The following is a 24,749-nucleotide window of genomic DNA, read 5'->3' as shown; positions in this document are numbered from 1 at the left end:
CATCTTCTCCCCAGTTTTTGTTGTTTTGTTGGATTAATAATGAATGGCATCCAGATGCAGGGGAAAACATCTTCGAAACATCACCGCAGTCCAACATTACTACTTGATTATCTCCCCTTTCTGAAGACTAGCTCCCATTTAGCCTCGAGTTAGTGATGGCTGTTCCTGAGGCTGCCCGGTGAATGTCGGCCATTTTGTGGGTCACTCTGTCCTTTATTACGGGAGCTCAGTGCCCCTACGGCATGCACATCCCTGACGTGTGTCCCGTGGAGTTGCTTACAGGGCGATGACAGGCTGGGCTTGCAAAGCCTGCCCCACGGGTGTCTGATCTCATGTGGGGATCAGTTCCCATCAGCCGCAGCAGCGATCACACTAAATTGCCTTTCTGATTTCCCTTTTCAGGCAGCCTAATGGCTTGTGCTGAATTGTATTGTCTCAGGTTGGCTACCTCAAAAAAGAAAATCCATAAAAAATCAAAAAGGAGACGCAAATTACTTAAAAAGATTCATCAGAGGAGACGCGACTCCCCTTCCGTCGGCTGCAATTTACCTGAGATGTCACCGGCTCAGCAAAGCAGCCACAGCTTTGCAAACACCTCGGTGCTCACAATCCACACTGGCAATTTCACGGCGGGGATGTGACACTGGCCAGTGACAGGCACTTCACTGGAAACACTGACTTAACAGATTAGCCGCTTCTTGCAAGATGACTCTGTCACGTACTATGTGGGCGCCGCCTGGACAGATCCGCTGCTCGTTTAGAACAGCTCCGATTTAGTTTCGGGTGTTTATTTCTGGGGGGCATGATGCGGACTTGGCCTCACACTTCCAGGGTTGTGGTGATAACTTGTAGCCCCTACTGTGTGTGTTTGAGTTAGCATGCGCTAACCACACTTGTGTGGGTTTCCTCTGGGTCCACAGTCCTGCAGCGTCGCTCCATGGGTGTCTCTAGATTGGCGTGTGTGCGGTTCCTGTGATGGGCTGGCATCCCATCTAAAGAGCGCCTTGCTTCATACCCTGAGACAGGCTCCATGCTCCCCACAACTCTGTACTGCAGGAGCACTTACAGAAAATGGATGGGTCGTTTATTAAAATTATACTTAGAACTAACCAGTATTTCAGATGTCCCTGTGTAGCTACAGTACAAGTAAGAGTTCTTTGTCCTCAGCAGGCTAACCATTAGTATCATTTTTAACGGACAAAGATAGGGACACTCATCAAAAGGTACATGAGAATTTTCAGAGAATTGTATCTGAAAATGAAGCCGGCGAAACCATGACCTTAACAAACAGCAGTGGACAGTTATATATTCAGTCATAATAATGCATGTACGGTACATTGCTTTTTGGATTATTTGTACAGAGCCTTGCTGTTCTCTGACAGAAAGGTACACTATGTTTTTCTCCTTTGATATCTTCTCTAAACTGGAAGTAAGTGCCAGAGCTGTCTAAGGTGAAGGTTCAGGTGAGGGACATTTCCGAACCTCAGAAATCGGCTTCTATATTACTCTTAATAATCCCATTGAGACTATGTCCAGCACCCTGAGGTCCACAGCTAAATGACAGATATCGATCCATTGTTGTCTTGAGGGAAACATCATTATCACTTTTTATGGGGCAAAGCTTAATGTTATCTTACTCTTTCTCCTTCTCACATTTTTTTGCTGAATAAAAGTCCAATTACTTGGCTTTGGGGCAAGGCAGGGTGTGTTTACAGAGAATGAAGATGTCTGCATTTTTATCACTCTGATGCCTGAGCGCCCTGGCGACGAATCTGATTCCTGAAGCCACGTGCGGCTCATTGGAGACGCACCGTCGCATGTGGGCAGCGGGTGGCTCCACCAGTGATTCTTCTCGCACACTAGGGGCTCCTCGTGGTTCAGCCTGTAGCCGGGATCGCAGCCGAAGGAGACGGTGGACCCAATGGAGAAGTCCTGGCCGTAGCGCAGCCCGTTCACTGGGATTCCTGGGTCTAGGCAGGAGTAGGTATCCACGGTGACACCTGGAAGGGATACACATAACCCCCGAATCAGCATACCCTCATCACTGCGCAGGTCGATTACTTCTGTCTTAAAATATTACCCATGAGTGTTACTGTGAAGCTCATATATATTTTTAATATTATTATGTTGTTATATTGGCGCAGCTACACAGAAACGATCGAGGGGCAGTGTAAAATAAAGGCTGCAAGCGGACCAGACGCAGCCACTTAGCTCACTTTCGTAGTAGATCTTGAAGCCGCTGTTGGAGCGGCTGTTATCTGTGGTGAAGAGCAGGTAGAGGTGGTTGCTGCTGCTGAACAGGAACTGGGGCACCTGGGTGCCGTTGAAGGAGCCGATGAGTGGCGACAGAACGTTGGGGCCGTCGTGAAGCTCCAGGAAGTCGTAATTGAGCTCCGTCTGAAATCTGCCAGGGTTAAAAGATATTGGACAACGGACATAATTGTTATCACATATATACCAGCTCATACCAATGCTAAGAAGTGCATGTGTGTGTGTATATTAGGTTTACATTACATTGTGGGGACAAAATGTCCCCCACAACGTAATAAAAACCTGTTTTTTGACATAGCGGGGACCATTTTTCAGGTCCCGACAAAGATCTGTGAGTGCAGTCAAAAAATTAAAAATGCCAAAAGTCTCGTATTTTATTTGGTTACTTATGGTTAAGGTTAGGGCTGGGTAGGGGTTAAGGTCGTCATGTTGGAATTTGAGCTTTCCGCATAGAAATGAATGGAGAGTCCCCACAAAGATATAATTACAAACCTGTGTGTGTTTGTGTGTGTGTGTATGTGCGTATAAATCACCACAATGAGGCCAGGCAAGGAAAGAGAGGCAAAGAGCAAAAGAAAGAATGTTTCATATAGTCACGAAACCCATTTAAGACAAGAGTATAAATATCCTGACCTTCGTCACGCTTCATCGGCACGGCTGTAAGACTCGGTGACCCCTGACAAAGGTGAGGTCCATATCGATAGGGACTGCGTACCTGTCGAAGGTGATCTTGATGGAGCGGCCCGTCTCCGCCTCGATAACCCACTCGCAGCTCAGGGAGTCTTTGTAATACCCCGGCCACCCGGGGGACAGGATGACGCCACTGGGGGCCGAAAAATGGCCTCCGCAGGGGGCTGCACGGAACAGAGGGATAAAAATAGAGAGCAGAATCCAGAGTGTGGCTGCAGCACACTGTGACAAACAGATGGTGGCTGAGGTCAGGTATTGCATTTATATCAGATGGTCCTTTCACACTTTCCTAGTGACTCAGATTATACTGCAGCACATAACATTAAACAACAGGAAAATAACTTACAGAATAAATGTTGCATGTTATTAACAAGGACCGAAGGGACCAAAGAAACATTTCGTATAATTTAACAACATGCTAAGGTACGGTGGGCCTAGTCGGTTTCTGAAGAAAACCTTCAGAAAGTATCAGGAAAGTTTTTGCATTGCATTTGCAATGGAAAGTAGAAATTGTATATTTTTCAAAATGGTAAATCATCAGCATTTCTTCCTCAGAACCAACAACACGTCATATATAGAATTTTAATGTTTTTCTTCCGCCGAGCGTCGAGTTTAACTTTCTCAAGATAACATTCCCATATATTTACAAGGAATGAGAATCCCCAATGCCTCCCCTATGTAATCTCCAGTTTCCCATGAATTGCTGTTTTTTAAACTTGAATGAAAGTACCACAGTAAACCCGAGGAACAAGCAGTGCAAACCAGCCATCTGGACCCAGCGCGACAGACGGTCCGCGACTCTCGTTCCCGACCCCATCTCAGGTGCGCCTGTTGCGTGGAAATGCTGGTTGACCGCGTAGTCGAGTAGTCGTCGTCGTCGTTACCTTCGCATTTGGGAATGGGTCCGCTCCACATCACCATGCCGTTGTCTAATTCGCAGGTGATGGTTTCTGTTCCCTGGGTCTTGATGAATCCCTCCTCGCAGATCACAGAGATGGAGCTGCCCAACTGGAAACTGTCTCCGAAGCGGCGGGCGTTTATAGGGATTCCTGGATCTGGACACTCATTGTGGCCAAAAGCTGAAATCACGTAGACAGAGCAGAGAATTGCATGATTTTTCTGGAGCGCAGTGATTTTAAACGCAAGAGGCAGTGAGTTGTCACACTGGCCACGCCACAAATTAATAATTGCAATGGAATATATTGAGACGGCAGCAGCATTAACGCGTTAAGCGAAATGAGGCTCGTGGCTTCCATTACGATCGGAATCACGATAAACGAAAAATCTTTAAAACATCCAATATTTTTATTGTTAAATTCCAAATGGTAGCTTAATGTCAAGAAAAATGAAGCCAGGTTTACAGCCTTATTCATTGTCGGTTATGAAACCATTATTGTTGCATAAGAAAATTAGAAAGTCAAATGATGTACAATAAATCACATTTTATTTCATTATTTTGACATCGCATTGCCGAATTACTGCACCGCTCAACAATCCTTCATAGAACTTTCTGGAGCTGACTAATGTGAGAGGACCTGAACCGCCGAGATGGGCTCATCCCCAGAAGCCTCTGAGCTCCCACCTCACCAGCCTCCGTGATGATGATGCTTTTAAAAATAACTGATTTCTGAAGGAGTAATTTTTTCGCTTCTTTGGCTCCCTCACCACCACACGGTATCCAGAGACGGGGAATTACGGCACAGAGTGTTATATAAACACACGGCGGACACCAACTCCCAGCTGTTTCTGAAGCTGACACCTAAAAATTAAATAAAAAATAAAAAATACCTGCAAGCTCAATGGCAGTCAACTGCAGTAACACCACTCTGTCATATTGTGAAGAATATATATATATATAGATACTGCCTCAGGGCAAAGTACACAGTGGTAGAAGTGGCACAATGAAATAGGCTTGTGACCAGAAGGTTGCTGGTTCAGGCCCTAGGAGATTCCCAGTTCAGGACCCCTGCTGGGGTGCTATTGAGCATGCAAACATTACAGCAGTGGCTTAAACCCCCCACAATCCACGATGCATATTCGGACTGGGTCTATGTGGGACACAGAGCTACTGTAAAGTGACTGGAGGCTCGATCAAAAATAGTGTTTGAGAGCACCAGGTGTTTGTAAGAAAAAAAAATTACTTCTTTTTATAAACCCTTTCTTTCAAAGCAGGTTCTACTTCATCTTCATATTCTATGACGTATCCTGCAGGTATGTTCGAAAAATGCGCAGGATGGGTTCTGAAAATTTTTACGTCTGGGCTAGCATTGGGGGTTTTGGGACACTGTCTTTCTACAACAGCGCCGGATAACTGGAATCCTGGAGGACGGCTGCACCCTCAAAAGGTTTGTGGTGCAGACGCCGTTCTCCTTGACTGCCAGCACGTCCTGTTTCGGGGCCTGACAGCCGGCGTCTGTGGACCAGGTGCACGTCGCCGAGGAACAAATGTAAGACGGTCATCCGATTAACGCGTCCAAAAGCCCCATGGGGATACGGCACACAGCAAGCATGCTTTGCCTAAATATAGCTCTGACTCAACTTGGTGCTATCCTAAAGCTGTGAAGCCGATGGCGCTAAATTCCCTTAAACGTCACGCTAAAGCCAAGCCGACGGATGTGAGTCTTCAAATGAGAGTAGAGCCTCGAGCCCCATGTGACACTCGTCAGAGAGGAAATCTAGAAGCAGTCAATCACGCATCTGACAGCGCCTCTACAGACAACATGAAACAGGGCTGTCATTCGCACAAGCGACCAAGGCCTTACAATGCCCCTAATGACTTCTGTGTGATGGTCACAGAAGCCAGGGTGTTTTTAGGCACTGGATGAGTTGTCATGACATTTCACAAATCCTTAAAAAGTAACATCTATTAGCGACTCTCTGTTGTATACTATAGTCATAGATGAGTACTCTCATGGGTATTATAGAGCCACGTACTGCTATGCAAAGCCAAATTATTTTGGCATTGATCACAAGAATCTAAAGGATCACTGTCAATCCAGAATTTGGAATTCATTTAGTAATTTAACAATCAATCCATCTTTTATACACACTTGTCCTATGCAGGGTCTGGAGCCTATCCTGGAAACACCAGGCACAAGGCAGCGAATAACCCAGGATGGGGCGCCAACCTATTGCGAGGCACACACACCATTCCCACACACAGACAACTTGGGAACTTCCAATCCTCCTTAGGATGTTTTTTGGACTGTGGGGGGATACCGGAGTACCTGGAGGAAACCCCACCATGACACGGGGAGAACATGCACACACATGTGACCCAGGCGGAGACTCGAACCCGGGTCCCAGAGGTGTGAGGTAACAATGACCAACCATTGCACCACCGTTCCATCCCCTACAGTAATTTAACAATAATAGAATTAAATTTATATTTTATAAACATCAGTATTATATGCCACATGCATAGTGTAGTCAATATTACTGCCACAGCTGGCTTCAAATCGATTCTCCGGCTAACCCCGGGAATCACTTGAACAAAAAGGAAAAACAAGATGTATCATAACCACAGCAGTTCAGTGCTGAAATAAACAGTTTGAATAATGCCTAATTTGATCCTCGTGTTATTGTGAGTTATTGTGCATCACGAACACAAAAGTCAATTTGAGAGTTGATAGAACTCCTAAATGAGATACACGTGTTTTCTGCATTTCCTCTGCATCAGAATAATTTCCAAAAACAAATGAATGTGAGGGTCATGAGTCCTTTTCTATTTGTGAGGACATGCCATTTATTCCGAGAGAACAGTTGAGCAGCGTAGGAAAGTCTATAGCGAAGCTGTTTGCAAATCGGCAGCTTTCTGCATTTCAACGATGCTACAGTATGTGGTCATCGAAAGTTGTTTTTAAAACGGTGGGAATGACAGAAATTGTTAAAAAAAAATTGTAATTCCGCGATAAAGTGCCACTGGTTCTTTTTTTGGGATTCCACGTCTGAAATCAGGCCAGTCATGGATCCCCGCAAATCGGCAACACAGAAACATGGAGGTCAGCGGAACGGGGCAGCTCGAATTGCGAGTGCACGAGCCTGGCCATATTTCACAAAGCCGGGCATCCCCAAGAGATGCGTCTGGGAGGAGACGACATAAAACACCTGGCGGCTGCCTGGCAGAGGCTTTTGTTTGGTGTTACACTCTTGAAAACGGTGGCCACACTGACACTGCAAGCTTGACAAGCTCCATGCTGTGCCATTGCGTCGAAGCGCTCGGCACGCGGCCTGCCACGCTGGTACCACATGCTCGCACTCACTGCTGTAGGTGATGTTGAAGCCGCGGCCTGACATCGAGTGATCCGCCTGGAACTCCAGTCGCAGGATATTGGTGTTGCTGGTCAGGTGCGAAGGTACTTCGGCCCCGGAGAAGCGGCCCAGCACGGCCGAGTCGAGCAGCTCGCCATCCTTCACCGTCAGGAAGTCGTAAGGAGCCTCGAGGTCGAAGTCGTTGAAGGCCAGGTGAATCCGGCTGCCCGGCTCCGAGATGATCAACCACACACAGTTCAGGTTGTTCCCGTAGCCCTCAGGGTAATCGGGTGACAGCACCGTTCCCATCGGAGCGGTGAAATTCGACAGGCACGGAACTGTGTAGAGAGGATGATAAAACGGATGAAGAGACCTTGAACAGGAGCCACCATTTTTTAAATGCATATTTTTGTTCTCACACATGGAATCATCTCGGTGCTTGTCACAAGCCTTTGTCTGCGCACCCCCAGACTTTTGACTTTATCTCGAGTTGGCTGTATTAGCCCCCTCTCAGCTGTTTAATACGCCAACCTGTGAGCCTCCCATGCGCGTGTGAAGGGGCTGGCCGTGTTTATTTAGCACGATGCCCGTTAAGTGGGGATGTAAACCAGCTGTGTAAACAGTGGCACCAGCACTGCAGCACTCCAACAGCCTGTCGATGGAATTATGCAAATTAAAGTGTTTGAAAAAGGTCTTATACATATATGTTACACTGATAATTGGTAGATCAGACTTGGATGAAGTGAACTGCATGACTTCATCATTTACACCCCTCCTGTATTGAGAGGTTTTTAATTGGTCTGTGAATGACTGTATTGTTGCCTGGCAGGATCTATTTCTGTATAATCCGGTTTAATCTGGTTCTTAAACCACCTAACTAGGCCGGTTAACCGGCCAAATACATGGAAGAATTAATCCAGAAACGTGACCATGAGTCTGTCAAGTGTTATTTCCAAAAATAGCAATGACTCTGTGAAGAACATTTAAATACAGGGGCAAGTAGTTACATGTTACATTTTTATTAATTCAACACATGCTTCTGTACGAAACTACATTTTTATGGAAAGCAGGGTCAGGTAATTCCTGGTACACATAGAATTAAGAGCCAAGCCCAAGGGGCCAATGGTGAAATAATTTTGGCAACCCTGGGATTCGAACCAGTGACCTTCTGGTCACAGCGTCCTAATCTCCCAAGACACACACCTCCCCCATGAAACATGAGAACATAGTTTATATAAAAAATATTATATTTCAATATATAACATTACGAAAAAATGCTGAAATAAGTACTAAATTAATCATTTAATCTATGGCTGTCAGATTGTCTCATGTTTAGATCCATCAGGCCTCTTGTCTCATGTTATTCGGAGGGTTCTCTCTGTTGCACCTGTACCTAACTCTGCACCCCCTCAGTGAAGAGTCAGCCATCCTCACTATGAGCGGCAGCCCGTACTCACAGATGCAAATGGGGATGTTGGCTGACCACTGGTTGTTGTTCTGACAGGAGATTGTTCTCTCCCCGATGAGCTCAAACCCAAACTGGCACTCGAAGCGCAGCACGTCCCCATTGGAGAAGCCTGTCCCTTCCCGAATCCCGTAGAGGGGGGTCCCTGGGTCACCGCAGCTCTCCTTGTCGATCTCTGCGAAGAAAAATAAGAAACCAAACCTTCTGAGCATCTGCGCCCGTCGGCGAATTCACTGATTTCAAGCGGCAAGAGCGACTCACAAAGAACGCAGCACCTCTCATACTTAGGGAGGGCGCCTCTAATTTATCGATAAGACTGCTGGTAGCAGGAAACCTTCTTTATTAACAGCAGAGTGCAGTCAGGAAAGATGGACATTTCAGGAACGGGAGCTCACGGATACACCTGCACGAACGGAGAGTCTGAAACTCTCCATCCCCAAAACGTTTCCCCGTCTCACACCAGGTGATGAGCTGGTCCTGCATAATTTATTGCGAACATGGAACATAGCCGTCGCGGATGCATCTGGATGCACTCTTCATGCAGAATCCCATGCGTTGCCCCGACCCCGTGCACAGACATTATATGTCATTTAAGTAATTACTGACCACGAAATCATGCCTAAAATGTAGGACCTTCCCAGCATCCTGCAGAACAACCTCGATAGTACGCAAATTAGTTCTTTAAACACATACACAGGGTAGGGCGAGAGAGGAAAAAGACCTAAAACGGAACTAGTGTTGGTCAGCATGTTATTGGGATTTGCCTCGAGTTATGAGAACAGCCGCGGAAGAAAAAGGAGATGATATATGGCCTTAATTCCAGCCACGACATTGCGCTCAGTCCTCCCACTTTCCCACCTGGGCTGCTTGGCGTGGGGGCGTGGGTGATGCAGGTTAGAACATATGTCCTGCTTTGTCTTTTCGGACAATAGAAAATTGAGAGCAAATAGCTTTAAAATCCACATTCATCCAAATCATCTCTGAAAATATTGCAGCAAGAAGGTTCTCTAGCCCGGGTGAAGCATTTGAAAACGGTGATAATTAGCGTCCTCTTATTAAAAAATATGCACAGTATGTACGCCTTATAGCCACCAAAAAAAAAACAGACTTTAGCTTACGTCATATCCGAGTGCATGAGAACGGCACAGAAACTACGCGAAGGGGACGAGGTTTTCACCAGAAAGACGGCCACAGAAAACTAGAACAAGTTACGAGGTTGTTTACAAGGCGAAAATAAAGTACGTCTGCCCTTCCTGTGGGTGCTGAATGCATCGCGAATTTGTTACACACAGAAATGAACACAGAGGCCGCAATAAGGAGCATGTGATGCTTGTACCATGTGACACAGGTAACTGTAATTATTAATAAATGTGTGGTGTGAAACGGTTGCCGCTAACGCCAGATACCTTAATGCTCCTGAGCGCAACCCGTTAACCGCAGCGGACTGTGAGACAACTGGCTAAAGAGGGAAAATGTGGATACGAGACAATAAATAACCGCTGAGAAGTAGCAAAATTACACCATAATTCCCCATTTCTAGCTGATATAAAAGAATATTAAGATCTCATCAATAGCGCACGATTTTCCAGACATCTCATCTAGGCTCATAAAATACATATTAAATTTGCAACCAAATCAATGTCCCACATATTTCACTAATGGATCCTGGTGGCCTTAAATCTGCAGATGGACACATACTGTATTCTTGCATTTCCTGCATTTAGTATCACTGCAGAAAATGAACTGTATTTTTTTCCATGTTCGGCATGATATCACAGAATTACCTGAACCCACTCACCATACTGAGCTGCTATTACTCGTGGAAAAACCAAAAGCCTGTAATCGCAGCATAGAGAGCATGGACTGAGGAACTACTGGGCTCCACGCACCCAGAAGCACTCAGAAGCAGACGGGACCCGGCTGGGCGTTGACTATGTGCCAAAAGATATGCAGTGCAGCTAAAAAGACCTTATAAAAATGATCAAAATGAGAGATACATTCCATCAAATGGCTCTTCGCTTCCCTGTAACAAACACATGAAGCATGACCACCATCAAAAGAAAATGTCTGCCTGAATGGTAATAATCACCAAGATAATTACTGCAATGCTTCTCAACAGAAAATTGGCTTAATAATGAGCATCATATTAGGCCTGTTCTGCGCATCAGTTAATAAAACTCTTTATCAATAATAAAAAGTGGGACCTCGATTCCCCACTTCGCGCATCCTATTTTGGGCCTGAGTCTATAAAATCCACTTCTGCAAAAAATATATTATACATTATTCTAATGGGTTTCACTAGTTACAGTCAGCCTGCTGAATATTTGGTCACGGACGTCAATCCCCTCATTGTGCTGGATAGAGGGCTCCTCTCACAATTGTTTTTTTTAATAACACTATACAGTATTACTGAAAAATTACCCACTCATCATGTGACTCTTTACCACCTGGTTCTGCTGCCTCCGGAGGCAGCCTGTAGAATTGCTCCCTGATCCCATTAGTCTATGCACAGTCAGTCCTGAACCGAGTTGAATGGCACTAATATAATATCCAGGCAACAAAATGCCAAAGACACGAGTAAAAACACCATGTGTCATGCGCCATTTGTGAGATCACTACTGGGGATACTCATGAATGTAAACAAACATGTTTTCTCTTGAGTAAAACTAAGTTTGACTCCCTGTGGTGAAACCTGGTGTTTTATTTTTAGAATCATGTTGCTGATTTACCAGGGAACTATAATATACTGAAAATAAAAATATATATCTAAAAGCTAAATTCTTGCTCCGTTTTGATGCACTTGCTCATGACTATCATAAAACCGGCTTTTTTGCTGTTGTTATCCCGCGTGGGAATGGATCGATTTTCACTGCAGGACAGCAGCTCAGTTTAGAGTCTATTGTGATATTTAAGCCTGGCCTCTTTCAGGAGCTTTTGATCACTCCCACCACGAGTCTCAGTCAGGCCCGTCCCTAACCCACAGTGGCCAGATCGACTCCTCCAAGACTGCTCCACTGAGATACTGAGCTCATTTACACCGGTTCTACACATCACACTGTGAATTATTCTGCTCTAAAGAGAACATAGAACTTCAGCGTACTGTGAAGAGACAAGTTTACCGAGAGAGACACTGCAAGCATACAATGAAAGTAAAGTAAAATAGCACAATATAATATTACTTGAGGTAGGAATTACTCATTTCATGAACCCCAAGAGGAATTCCGTTATAATTTGCTGTCCAGCATAACGATTGGAGAAAATAATCACAAAAAAGAAAACAAAGTCATACCTTTTCAGTTACTACAAATCCAACCAAGGCCCATCTTTCAAAAGTAATGACATCAGATTTCCATTATATAAACAAAACAATAGCTATACAGATGGGATATTTCTTAGATGAGACAGTAGCTGTATGATGATGAATCACTCTCAGAAACATCTAGAAAAGATTATCTAGTTGTTATCAATAATGTTCTGTTCGGTAAGACTTTCTTCAGGCTAATTTTTTTTGTCATTTTCTCACTGAAATTCTTTACAATAAACCCCTAATGGAAATCAGCATCACCTGGAAATAGACCATTTTCTCAGCAGAACAGCAATTTATGACATTTTTCCAGGCTTTCAAAACCCTAACCCTGCACCAATTAACAATCCTGCCCATTTCCCACAGATTTCCTTTCGAAAAGGATCAAATGTATTTATAATTGCGTTTACAGAAAATTTTCTTTCAAAGAAGGTTCTTGGATACATATGTTGGGAGGTGAATAGCTCTCACCGGTTATCACGGTGGTATATTCAGACCTAGAGTGCCTTGCTACAGTAGTGCAAACGTGCAGGGCACATGGCGTGTTACTCGCTGCCTGTTCCTCATCCATCAGGACACCTGTCAAGCGCGTACACACATGTATAAAACCCAAACGCTGGAATTATTGAAACTAGGCGGGACTCCATTTGAGCTTCCTGTTCCCATTGTTAGGTGAAATAAATGGACGCTGTAAGGCCTCGTCTCTTAAATGACTCCTCGCATGGCACACGGCGAGCATTTATCGTTATGAATGGTAATGGTTGTTGGGCAAAATCTAATTCAAATCGCAGACTTTTCCTCTTTTTTCAGGAGCATTATACACTGATGGCGGTTAATCTATTTATTCCTTTTTTTCGTGTATTCCAACTCAAAGGAATTTCCCCTCTCTCTCCACCTAACTCTCCTGCCTTCATTAAAGGGGATGACATGCTATTCATCACCCAGACATTAATTTATTACAAAACCTTGAGCAAGGGGAAGATAATCAGAGATATGTATATAGAAATTGTACCTTGTGTTCAGCGGACATAGCTCGTATTTGATGGATGAAAACCAGCCAGCTTCAGCCGGGTCTCCTAAAAGTAACTGATTTAGGTAATAACTTCCATATGGATCTCAATTGCTGTCTTTTAGTTGTCAGATGTTGCTATGAAAGGAAGATATTTTTATTGAACTCTCTGCCCTTTAAAAGGTGTCAAAAAATGACACCAGTCACCGGCTCAGCAGTCGGAATTCGATCCTTGTGATTACACGGCAAGCAGGCGGGTAGGTAAAAGTAGGCGGCGAGGTAGGAGAATCAACAAACAAACAGAGATTCATCTTGAAATTGAGGAACTGCATACAGGGGTCTCGGCAGGTTAAACGTCACACTTGATCCCGATTGCCCGGTGCTTCTCCAAAGAAAGATTAGTCCGCTCCCCTCGAAAAACACACATATTTATGAGACACTGCAGATGAAAGCAAGGCTCCCCTAATTAATCCCCTCTTGTGTTGATTCATGCCGATTCACATCCAGTTTGTAGCTGGAGGAGGACACAGGCTGAGCCGGAGTATGAGATTCAAGGGCAACGGCAGTAAGGTACACACTTAACCAGCCGAGGGTTCTCGGTCAGCGGCAGGAGAGCCTCATGAGGAGGACAGTGAATAACTCACAAGGACCTACCTGAAATGTCATTTATTTACTTTACTGGAGAGTGTGAATTCTGAATAAATAACCATGAAAATAATGAAACTACGGGAGATATAAATAACAGAATGTCAACGTTAAGTATCTCCCAAGCCACGAAACAGGGGCATTTGCAGACCTTTCGAAATGATCTTGATGCCATGCCTGGCACTCACGGGGGGCACCAGGAGGACCCACCAGGACTGAGACCTACCTTTGTAGTTGATCTTGAAGCCAATAGACCCCACGCTCTCGTCGGACTGGAGGTGCAGCCACATCTGGTGGGTCATGCTGACGATGAGGTCAGGAACGAAGCTGCCCGTTAGGCTGAAGACACAGACGAACCAACCAATCGTTTAGTATTTATGGTCACATAACTCATAACAGGAAAAGCATCCTGGCTGAAGTGCAGCAAAGAATCAGGCATGCATAAAAAAGGAAAAAAAGAAAGGAGGAAAGAAAGATGACATTTGTGAAAACTTGTGAGGTCACTTGACTCACCCTCACGGGACAGGGATTAGTTCTGCCCCCCAACATATAACTTAATAAGTCAATAATTACACATTAGCGGCAATCCGGGTAGTGATTTTATGGGTAAAACGGGCAGTGTACAAGGACGGCCACCAATAAGTACATGTTCCACAAAAATGCTGACGGACTTACACTTGCAGTATCGTCTTGGGATCACCGACTTCCCCTCCATCTCCGATGGTTAACGTGTCGTAGCCAATTTCCAGGTCAAACTCCTCAAAGTTAATCTGAATCACCTGTCGCGAGACATGAGGCACAGCAGTGTGAGTCAAAAGGCTGCAGTCCCAGGCTACAGGCTGCGGTCTCAGGCTACAAGCTGCGATCTCAAGCTATAGGCTGCGGTCTCAGGCTACAGGCTGCGGTCTCAGGCTACAGGCTGCGGTCTCAGACTACAATCTCAGGCTACAAGCTGCAGTCTCAGGCTACAGGCTGTGGCCTCAGGCTGCAGTCTCAGGCTACAAGCTGCAGTCTCAGGCTACAGGCTGCGGTCTCAGGCTACAAGCTGCAGTCTCAGGCTACAGGCTGTGGTCTCAGGCTACAGGCTGTGGTCTCAGGCTGCAGTCTCAGGCTACAGGCTGCGGTCTCAGGCTGCAATCTCAGGCTACAAGCTGCAGTCTCAGGCTACAGGCTGCGGTCTCAGGCTACAGGCTCAGTCATCACTTCCACATGTCTTTTTGATATGAGTGCTAGCCGCGCGTGTCAAATTGCATTTAACAACCACCTTACAATAATCAGTAGGGACATTTAGCAGGAAACAAAGAGAACATATTTATAAGTATTTCACAGAGCAACGCAAAAATAATTGATGGACTCAGGTGTTCACCTGCTGACCGTAAATTGCAGAGTAATTTTATAATAAGAAATACATTTGACAGCCATTTGACACAGCTTCCAGGGTAATTAGTGGTTTGGTCAAGTTTAAATAATTAAATAAAAACACATAAACACCAGGATACACATACAGTATACATTTGCAAGATTTTAAAAGTAGTCAGACAAATAAACAGCTGATGTATTCACTGGCCCTAAAGTACAAAACAACAAAAAATGTGAAAATGCAAATAAACTGAGAGATGAGTTTTTTTTGTGTTTTGGTGAGTGTTTTTCAATTTTCTTAATGTGTTTCAGAGCCAGGTGACCTTCTCTAAACCGTACTCCAGGCCACAGGGGGCAGTATATCGCATGCTAATTAAGGGATTTAGTTGTTTTTCATCTAGAAATTTTATTCTTTTGTATTTGCCACCAGGCACGGTCACTTTAAGTCAATTCAACTGACATATCAAAGAGTGTTTGATACTCTAACTAATGATTTTGTCGTCAGATGGCTCACTTTCGTGCCCATTCGTAGTTCGCAGGAGTTTTACACTACAGACCCCACAAAGCTAACCAACGTGAAACTGTCTCCTTCACTTAACAATTGCTAGCTAGACCAAAAAAACCTTGCAGCTAATGCCAGACTCCCTTCCAAACCCATAGTGTAGCTAAATTTGGAGATTTGATTTCTTCTTAATGACAGTTAAGCGTATCTGTCCTACACAATAAATGAACAAAGATAAACTTCGGTAGTGGATGTATAATACTCTTCCAGGGCTTACAGTATTCCAGGTTTTTACAAAAGTGCCGAATACAACACACTGGCTGACATTCAAAACTCTAAGGAAAAAGAAAAAGCAAAAAGAATTCAGAAAACAGAAAAAAGACATTTAAGAAACAAACAAATTATGTTTCGTTTTGACATTTTCTTAGCCTTTTTGCACTTCATGGCTACTGTAAATCTCATTCAGAACAAGACGAATATATGAAAATCAGAAAACGTTGATGAACCGCTCTCATAAAAGTCATGCTTTTCACAATGGTGCAGAGGTAGCTATCAATCTGAACACTGCGCTGTGTGTTATACACATCCATCCATCCCGGTTATCCAGGGTCGTGTTTCCATGTGTCACGGCAACCTAATTTCCATAAACATTACATTCCATCCACATCATACATTTTTGTCATATTAAGTATTTATAACTATTTTGCCAGAATGCCTTGAAGAACGACAGTCTGCCTATGCACATATACAGTACATGCAGAACACCGCAAGAAGACACAGCCAGCACATGGATTTGCTCTGTGATTAAAGGGATCTGAAAGAGGGTTTCTTCCCCACTGTGCGATTCCGGTGTGGGAGATTTGGCAGAACAGGTCCTCCTCGTACTGCAATACCGGCACGGGGCCCATAACTCCGTTTTAGGGTGTGCCGCCCACTGTTCCTCCCTATCTGTGCGACCCCCACGGCCGCAGTGCTGTGATAAAGTCCAAATTTCAGGCAGCCTTCAATTACTGCTGCCTGAAACTGGCAAAGGGGGCAGTGGGGAGTTCTTTACAGTCTGATAAAGGTCCCCCCCCCCGCCCCCCAGGTCTGCGAGCGTGGATGTTCAGCTGGAACGCATTGCAGTTTGCGGGCCTACATGAGGGCAGCTCCACTCGTGCGCCTCAACCTCCTAACTCTGTCAAGACTCCCAGGAAAAGTTCAGGCAAACTCTTTGCAGCCCTGTCGACCGTCATGGCCGCCTCAGCTGAGTGTGCTCATCGCCGAGCTGTACATTCGCTGGCTACCCTTGGAGTAGAAAATAGCGAATGTGAGGGGAGTACCTAGTTCTGCTAAATATGTAAATCCGTGTTGTCCCATCAGCATAAAAAGTGCAGCGGCACACCAAATCACTAATACTCATAAATTCATTATAGTTATACATTTTTTTTTTAAAGCCCCACAACTTAACTGCATAAGCTGCAGAAAGATAGATGTTGAAAAACATAGTAATAATGGCAGCATTTTAAAGGTGATATTACGATTTGGCCCAAAAAAAAAAATTACATTGGAAACTTGAAAATATGCACACACATTTTATGCAAGAAGAAACATCTTTTTGGCCTTAATTATTTTGGTCTCTCTGCAGTACAAGAACCACATGGGGTAATTAGCTGGAAACAGCAGATTCAATTCTCATATTCCCCTTTATACTGAGATTCTCAATATTCCCCAGCAAGGCTCAGGACGACTAGTGCCAAGGATTCGTCTGGCCTTTGTTCCATCCAAACACTTAATTATGTTACTGGATCAAACATTAAGCCAAATTAAATATGAGTGACAACGTTCTCACGCCACAAGACTTGAGAGGCCATGGAAATTCGCATAATTATGACTGCATGAGAGGGTGAGCCCCCACCTCCGCCGCTGAGCTTTCTGGTGTCTGTGCACTGCAAATTTTTCATCGAGTTCATTCTTTCTCGACAATTCATTCTTGCTGCTACCAAACTCTGCAGCATACAGTATATTTAAATGAGGAGACTCTACCCGCCTCTCTTTACCTGCAATGAGAGTCCTTGAAAACAGCGACTCAGCAGGTTAAACAAGATTTTCACAAGCAATTATTTTTCCATTTCTCTGAAGAAGTCAGCAAGGTCCCTTTGTGCTTCTCTTTCATTCATCTCGCTTACAAATCTGCACAGTTGAGCAATGGATGCGGTTTGATGTTTATAATTACATGTACGGACCAATCGATATCTGAATGAGTACCTCAACGTTACGGATTGCAGATGACAAATCAGAGCTCGCAAATAACGAGATGAATTGTGTCCGAAAAATGTACCTGAAACAAAAAGATCTGCTGCAAAGTATGGCTTGCTGACTTCGAAATAGATACCACATCTTTAAACAAAATGTAAAAAGGAAATTATGCAACAAAACAACAAGAAACAGGTCCTTTAAAATTAATGAGAGCTGGGGTGTATTCGGGAACTGCACAAACCTATCAACCCATCCATCCATCTTCCAACCGCTTATCTTGGTCAAGGCAACCAGGAATCTATACCAGGCAGCGCAGGGTGCAAACTGACACAGTCACACACTACGAGCTATTTAGAGACAGCAGATATAACTTTGGGCCGCGAAAGGAAACTCAGCCATCAACGGAACGTGCAAACTTGACACACACACACACACACAGAAGAGGTGAGATTCAAACCCTAACCCTGCAGGTGTGAGGCACCAGTGCAGCCAAACCACGGCACCCTTACATTAAATTACGCCATGGATAAATAGGGTTAGTGGTGGACGGAAAGGGCATGTTTTCGTTTCCAGTGAGGAGTTCATTCTTTATGAGAGAGACCATTACTCATTTGAAGCAAATCTCATATACGAATATAATGCTGTTGCCACTGTTTAGGTATAAAATATAGGGAGGCACACACACACACACATACAGACACACCTACATCAGTTACAACTTGGACGCAAGCAGGGACAAGTGGAATTTTCACTTTGATTAACGCATTATCAAAAAAAAAAAAAAATACAAGAAGCAGTTGCTATGGAAACAGGCTCAATCGAGTCTCTGAATCTAGTTGGTGGCCCTGATCCTGATGGCAATGGCCGTTTGGAGGCTTCTGCACCAAGTACTAAGGAGCCATTTCGGGGTGGGGGCGGGGGGGGGGAAGAAAGGCTTTCTCAAGATATTTGTCATCAAAAGGTCATAGCTCAGATGTGAAGTCTTGGGCAGATGTTAGAGAGAAGATGTTGTTATGTACTGTAATGTCATTCTCTGCCTGCAGATTTTCATGCTGTGATGGAACCTGGGCATAAGTCATGTCCTATATGTTTTTATTTCGCCTTTCTAGAGAGCAGTGAATCCTGAGTTCCTTCACACGTGACAGACAAAGTAGGGTGCAAGTACCCCCAGCATCCCCATCACCATATTATGGGTTGCTGGGACCATGTCATGAAGCCAGTCCTCCTGATTCAGGTCACATGATGAGGTCGCAGCCTTTTCCCTGCCCATCCGAATGGCTGCCCGAGTCCACTGGGAAGGAGTGGGTGGTGAGGTCATGCTGCCTCGGACCATTCTGGCCTGCCTGTGCGCGGTCTGGCCCGGAAGACTCTGCCGCGGGGGGCTAGGTGATGGACCGTGCGGCAGGTGAACAATCAGGACCCCAGCACCCTCACACGCAGCATGTCTGATTGCTCCCCCCCTTTTCCGTCCCCCCTGCAGCCACTACATACAAATATCCAGCACTTTTGAAATCCCCAGGCCTCCTTATCATCTGCTATTTCCATTTGCATGAAATTACTTATTTTGGCACACGAATTATAATTATATACCTCAAACACAGACAATGTTTCATGCGGGATAAATAATTCATGGCTTTCGTGTCTCAGTGCAGGAATGCCTCAGCAGTGGAGCGTATCGCGCGCGAGTCAAACAGGTGACATTTATACTTCCCACGGCTGCTGTGCCGTTTACGCTGTGCTGTGTTTACGCTAACCAGGCACTGATTACCCACAATCCCGCAGTTGGCAACTGCACACACAGGTTCCCGCTCACGTCAAAAGCCTGACTCGCACAACCGGAAGTTAAACGATGAACCTTCTTCTGAATACTATCAGTGGGCGAAGCCTCAAACGCTTCAACTACTAGTAAAATTGTGAAACTGCTGAAGGACATGCATGGTTTTTACCGTCTGAATGCAAAATTCTGTGATACATGCTTAAAAAGAGTAACAATGTGACATTTTTTGGCAGCTTTGATCACCTTTACGTCGTTAAATGCCCCATGACATTGTCCTGAATAAACAGCTGGAATGGATCGATGGTGAAGGGCTAGAACTGCATAGAAATGCATCGAGTAGTAGCACAGCTGTGAAAAGGGATGGGACACATGCCAGCCGCTGTTTGTTATGCGAGAGCAGTGCAGCGGAGGTGAAAGCTGTACCTTTAAGCCTCTCTAACTCCCATTTTAGAAGCATATGCAGTTTTTATCCAGCCACATCTATTTAGAATACCTAAAAATTTGGCAATATCATTTAACAAGGGGCAGCAGAGCTTAAAAAGTGAAATAAAGCTGAATGGGTGAAAAAAAGGTAAGAAATAGCACTATTTACATGATTTAGATTTGCTCGGCAGAAATACAATATCAGTTCTGTGGTTCTTTGTACTCTATTCAATCTCATTTTAAGGATCTAAAATATGCATGTGTGTGCGCATTTGAAGTAATCTTACGGAAATAATTAAGCCCTAAAGCTATGACGGAATAAAACAACAAAAAGATTTCATTTTGGTTGTGCTCATGAACCATCCAGGCACAGCGTACATGATCGGCCAATCACAAGCCCAGGTCAGCACCAACTGTTGGGTTGGGTGTCTCACATTATCATAAGGAGTGGCTGGGGGTGGGGGTGGGGGGTGGAGGCTTGGGGTTGTAGACTGCCTGGCATGTGAAGCTGTTAGACTGTAGGTAATCAAAGAAATCATATTATTTAGTCTCTCTGGAAGAAGTCAATCACCGTAACAAGCCAATATCTTGGAATGAATTAATGCGGGATTTCTCAGATGCTTCCAGAAGGTGACGATATTAAACACAGGAGCCAGGAGGCGACGGAGCGGCCCAAAGTCAGGTTGGGCAGACGCACTGTCACGGTGGGAGAGCCCGGTGGGCAGAGCCGAGGCCCCTCCCTCCCAGCCAAAAGACAGCAGTCTCTCATTAGCCTCAGACCCCAGGCCCACGTCCCTCGGCCGGCCCTCGCTCACAGTGACCAGAAGCTGTTCATGCAGGTTCTCTGCCTAACCACATGTCCCCCTTAACAAAGACATGACAGCAGTGGACACATATCAAGCTTTTAATAGTCATTAGTGACAATTCATGTTCATAGTTTAGATGGTGTTGACTCAGTGTTATAAACAAAGGCACATCATTTTGAGAAAAAAAAAACATTAATTCCATTATTTCCATCTTTAGCCTCAAATGCATGCCCCGGAACCGGGCGGCAGCCAGTATCAATACATTACTCACTGAAAATCGGCAGAAAATCACCAGGAAATCTGCCAACTTTTTCACTGCGAGTCATAACAAAATACATAAATATGAGAAACACAATATTAAATGAGATGTGCATGAATTTTCGGTCCTGCATTTTTCTAATCAGGTACTGAATAACGTCTAACTATTGTACCCGAGCTGTAATGGGGAAAAAAAAAGTTGTAATCACAATGTTCTCACAAATGAACCCTCGAACATTTAAAATCAATTAAGCCTTAATTGAAATACTGTCTTAAAATTAAATTAAGTCTGGCACCCTGCAACTCTCTCTCACCAAATCTGAAGGCAAGTTACCTAATTGGTACTTCAAACGAAATTGCAAAAGACCGTAATGATCAGTGTAGCTACTCATTTTTCATTTCAAGGAGGCTATGAGTCTTCCCAACTTCCACAATTGCACTTCAAGTTTTAAAAATGCCCCTACAAATATGTATTTTCTGGTCGCCCCTGGAGACGGGCAAATACCAGCCTGACACTCTTCTAAAAAAAAGTGTAATTTAATGCGTAATATTATTTGTGTGCTATGAAATTCGCAGCAAGGTTTCCTCTCTAATGACACTTACAGTACTACATGCAACTCAAAATGAGATTTCACTGTGTATGTGAAAAATACCCATAATGCTTTGGGCTCATCACCATCCAATAGAGTGTTACCTTTCCAAAAACGATATTTGTCACGGAGAGACCATTACATGCCCATTATAGAGTTAGTTTATTATTTTAGATTCTATTCGTGTAAAGAAATACAAAAATAAATATAGATCAATACAAGTATAATGTCAGAAACATTCAAAATAGTAATAAAATTAGATAGAGTCAGGTAGACTGTTATATATCATCAGTGAAAAGGTGACAAAAATAAACAAGGAACAACTGCAATTTAATTTAGCAGCGTTTCCACTTGACAGAAATGAGATCTCGGTCAATTCCGAGTTTTCAAAAGCTAAAAGTGGTCCTTCATTTACAAGAACAAAATTCAAGTGTTCATTTGACTTTGCCAGTATTGTACTTGCTGCATGCAGGCAAAACGTGCAACAATGTCAGATCCAGCTAAGTTATCTGCCCACCGGCCCTGGTGGGGATTTACAGAGCAGCCCAGGGACAGAATTCCACTGCAGGCAGCATATGACGGGGGAAACACCCCAGACGAGATTCTGCTTCCACAGATGAACAAGAGTCCGGGATACTATATACTTTCCAGTGTTTCCCAAACCTAGTCCTCGGGAACCTGTAGACAGTCCACATTTTTGCTCCTGCCTGTGGGCCGTCTATCAGGGATCTTGGAGGGAGCACAAAACATAGACCATCCGTGAGTCCCCAAGGACCAGGTGGAGAAACACTGCTACTTATCCATTGACTGGAGGAAGGTGTAAAAATTGGGCCAAAACACTTCAGATTCAACTTTCTCTGTCCCGAAATGTCACATTTGAATGCTTTTCTTCATAAAAATAAAAGCATATTTCCTAATCTTTTTGCCTCATCGTCATTTCTCTCAAAAACCGCATTTCAACAGTGCAACTAATGATACTGGTCAATTTCACCCTCAATGTTCTCGTAGAAGCCTAAAAAAGTAAGCAAACAAACAAATAAATAAACAAATTATGCACCAAGATACAGCCCCCAAATAGAAAGTTGCGGAAATGAAGGTGAGATCTGCATTCATCAGGTCAGGGGAGGAGACCTCAAGAGCCATATTTCCAAAACCATTAAACAACTGAAAATTTTTATTTTACATGTTTTTTTATCTGGCTTAAAAACACACGGAGAACAAACTCCACACACAGGGAGCAGGGGCAGGATATGTAACCGAACCCCAAATGTGTGAAACAACAGTGCTGCCCACAGAGCCACCTAACACTACTCCCAGAGCATGAGTGATAACAGGAGGGCAGGTTGTCGCAGGTCTCCTCAGCGCCACCCGCAGGCAACAGGACACGAGTGAGAGCGTCCATTGGCATGCGGTCGTGTGTGTTTTAATAACACGCGTCCACACGCTTCTGTCGCAGCTACCTGGAAACGGTTGGGGGGGGGGGCGTCGTCTACAAGCTGTGCCATGCCTTCTGCAGTGGGGTTTCTCTGGATTAAACTCCTCATTATTTCCATTTGCAACCCCCCCCCCCCCCCGCCACAAAGCAGAGCATCTCGCCTGCCTTCGTGCAGAGGGCCACAATACCCAGGTGTTGTCTGTCAAAACATCTCACTATTCTGCAGGCTGCCGAATGAAAGCTCGTCGTTTAATCGAGCAAAAACATGCCAGTATTAAGGCAAGCGGGGGGGTGGGGGGGGTGGGAGGGAAAACAAGAACAAATTCCCTCCGTTGAGTTTGAGTCCCAGACCTTTTAAAACGGCCAGATGCCGGCTAAGGGAGGAAAGTGAAGTACCTTGTGGACCTCAAGGCTCTCGTGCTGTCATGCATCTATCAGAGCATGGCAGCTTCTCCACCCACCTTTTCATTTTCAGCTTTAACCACCTCTTCCTACCCTCAGGATCTCATCGCGTCTTAAAACTATGGAATGATGTTACAGTTCTCACCGCCATACATCCGTAGATCCCAAACACGTAAATCGGAATTATCTTGTCTGCTTTCGGACTCAGGTGAAGATCACCAGGCTCCTTGCCTATAGACAGAGGATGTATCCAGAACGTTCCATTCTTTGACGGCACTAAAGCATTAGTGCAGACACTGGAGACTACAGCTGCAGGAATGTCAATAAAAAACAATGCCTGGAAGGAGAAAATGGTTTATTTCCTTAATTTATTACGGCAGTGTCATTTTCCCTCTATTAAAGCTGCCTCTGTAATGAGGTCTTGGCTTGTGCAAATTATGTCCTGCAGAGTGGACTTATTTTGCTTAATTCCACCCGATACAATGAGCGCATTCCGCTACGCTGGGTCAGGAATGTGCTTCCGTTCCCCACCATCACCGCCCCCCCCGCTCATTACGCTGCTTTTAATGCTTAGATCTCAGTAGGCTCAGTAATTTCTGGATTCTGGTGCTTTTCGCGTAATTCCGGAGGAGGGAGAGGGGGTACGATCCCTGGGAAGCCCTAGGTGTGTGGAATTGGCTCGGGACTCCATTGGACGCTACTCCCTTCCCACAGTCCGCAGACATAAATTTTGTTAATGGGCTGTAAATTTCCACGACTGTATTTGTCGCCCCTGGAGAGAGCGGCGGTCTCTCCCAGCGGTACCCCAGGTTTCCGGGGATAGCTTCCGGATTAGAGTGACCCAAATCAGATACGTGGCTGTTAGACACTGTCAAATGCAATATGTAAACAGATCTGATAAAGATCTTTATATGAAAACAATAAGATTTAATTCTTTTAAAATCCAAATTCAAACCGGTCACAGAGCTTCCCGACTCAGTGTGAGGTTGACTTAGTATCTTATCGGAATGTTCTCTTTTTCTGAATGGAATCACACGCTGAAGACTAACCTCAATCAGCTGAACAGCAGATATGAGGAAAGAGAGGGGAAATTGCATCAGATATGACACTGAGACAACAGTCCTGCAGTTCTGATCTCGACGCTACTTGACCAGATTAAACATGAGCGCAAATGCAACGCTAACATCATGCATTTGGTAAGGATGCACTTTAAAATGGGGGTCAGGGTCCGGGGGGGGGGGCATGTGATATTTGCCCACAATGGCTAACTTAGCCCATCATTGTTTAATTCCTGCTTCTTAATATTCAAGCCGTAGCTTCAGGA

General features: G+C 44.6%; 1 protein-coding gene across 1 annotated transcript in view; it reads right to left on the bottom strand.

The window, feature by feature from the left end:
- csmd3b (CUB and Sushi multiple domains 3b) overlaps positions 1–24,749 on the bottom strand; it is a 421,904-nt gene that overhangs the window by 117,343 nt on the left and 279,812 nt on the right. Inside the window, exons 12-19 of the mRNA XM_048993485.1 lie at positions 14,311–14,414; positions 13,862–13,974; positions 8,670–8,852; positions 7,224–7,550; positions 3,846–4,040; positions 2,987–3,125; positions 2,217–2,404; positions 1,812–2,000 (exon numbers count right to left, since the gene is read on the bottom strand). Coding sequence (XP_048849442.1) covers positions 1,812–2,000; positions 2,217–2,404; positions 2,987–3,125; positions 3,846–4,040; positions 7,224–7,550; positions 8,670–8,852; positions 13,862–13,974; positions 14,311–14,414 — 1,438 coding nt within the window. The remainder of the gene's footprint in view (positions 1–1,811; positions 2,001–2,216; positions 2,405–2,986; positions 3,126–3,845; positions 4,041–7,223; positions 7,551–8,669; positions 8,853–13,861; positions 13,975–14,310; positions 14,415–24,749) is intronic.

This window comes from Brienomyrus brachyistius, chromosome 23 (genome assembly GCF_023856365.1).
Source record: "Brienomyrus brachyistius isolate T26 chromosome 23, BBRACH_0.4, whole genome shotgun sequence".
Lineage (NCBI taxonomy): Eukaryota > Metazoa > Chordata > Actinopteri > Osteoglossiformes > Mormyridae > Brienomyrus > Brienomyrus brachyistius.
Note: the sequence above shows the minus strand (reverse complement) of the source record. Positions and strands in the feature narration are given on the sequence as shown.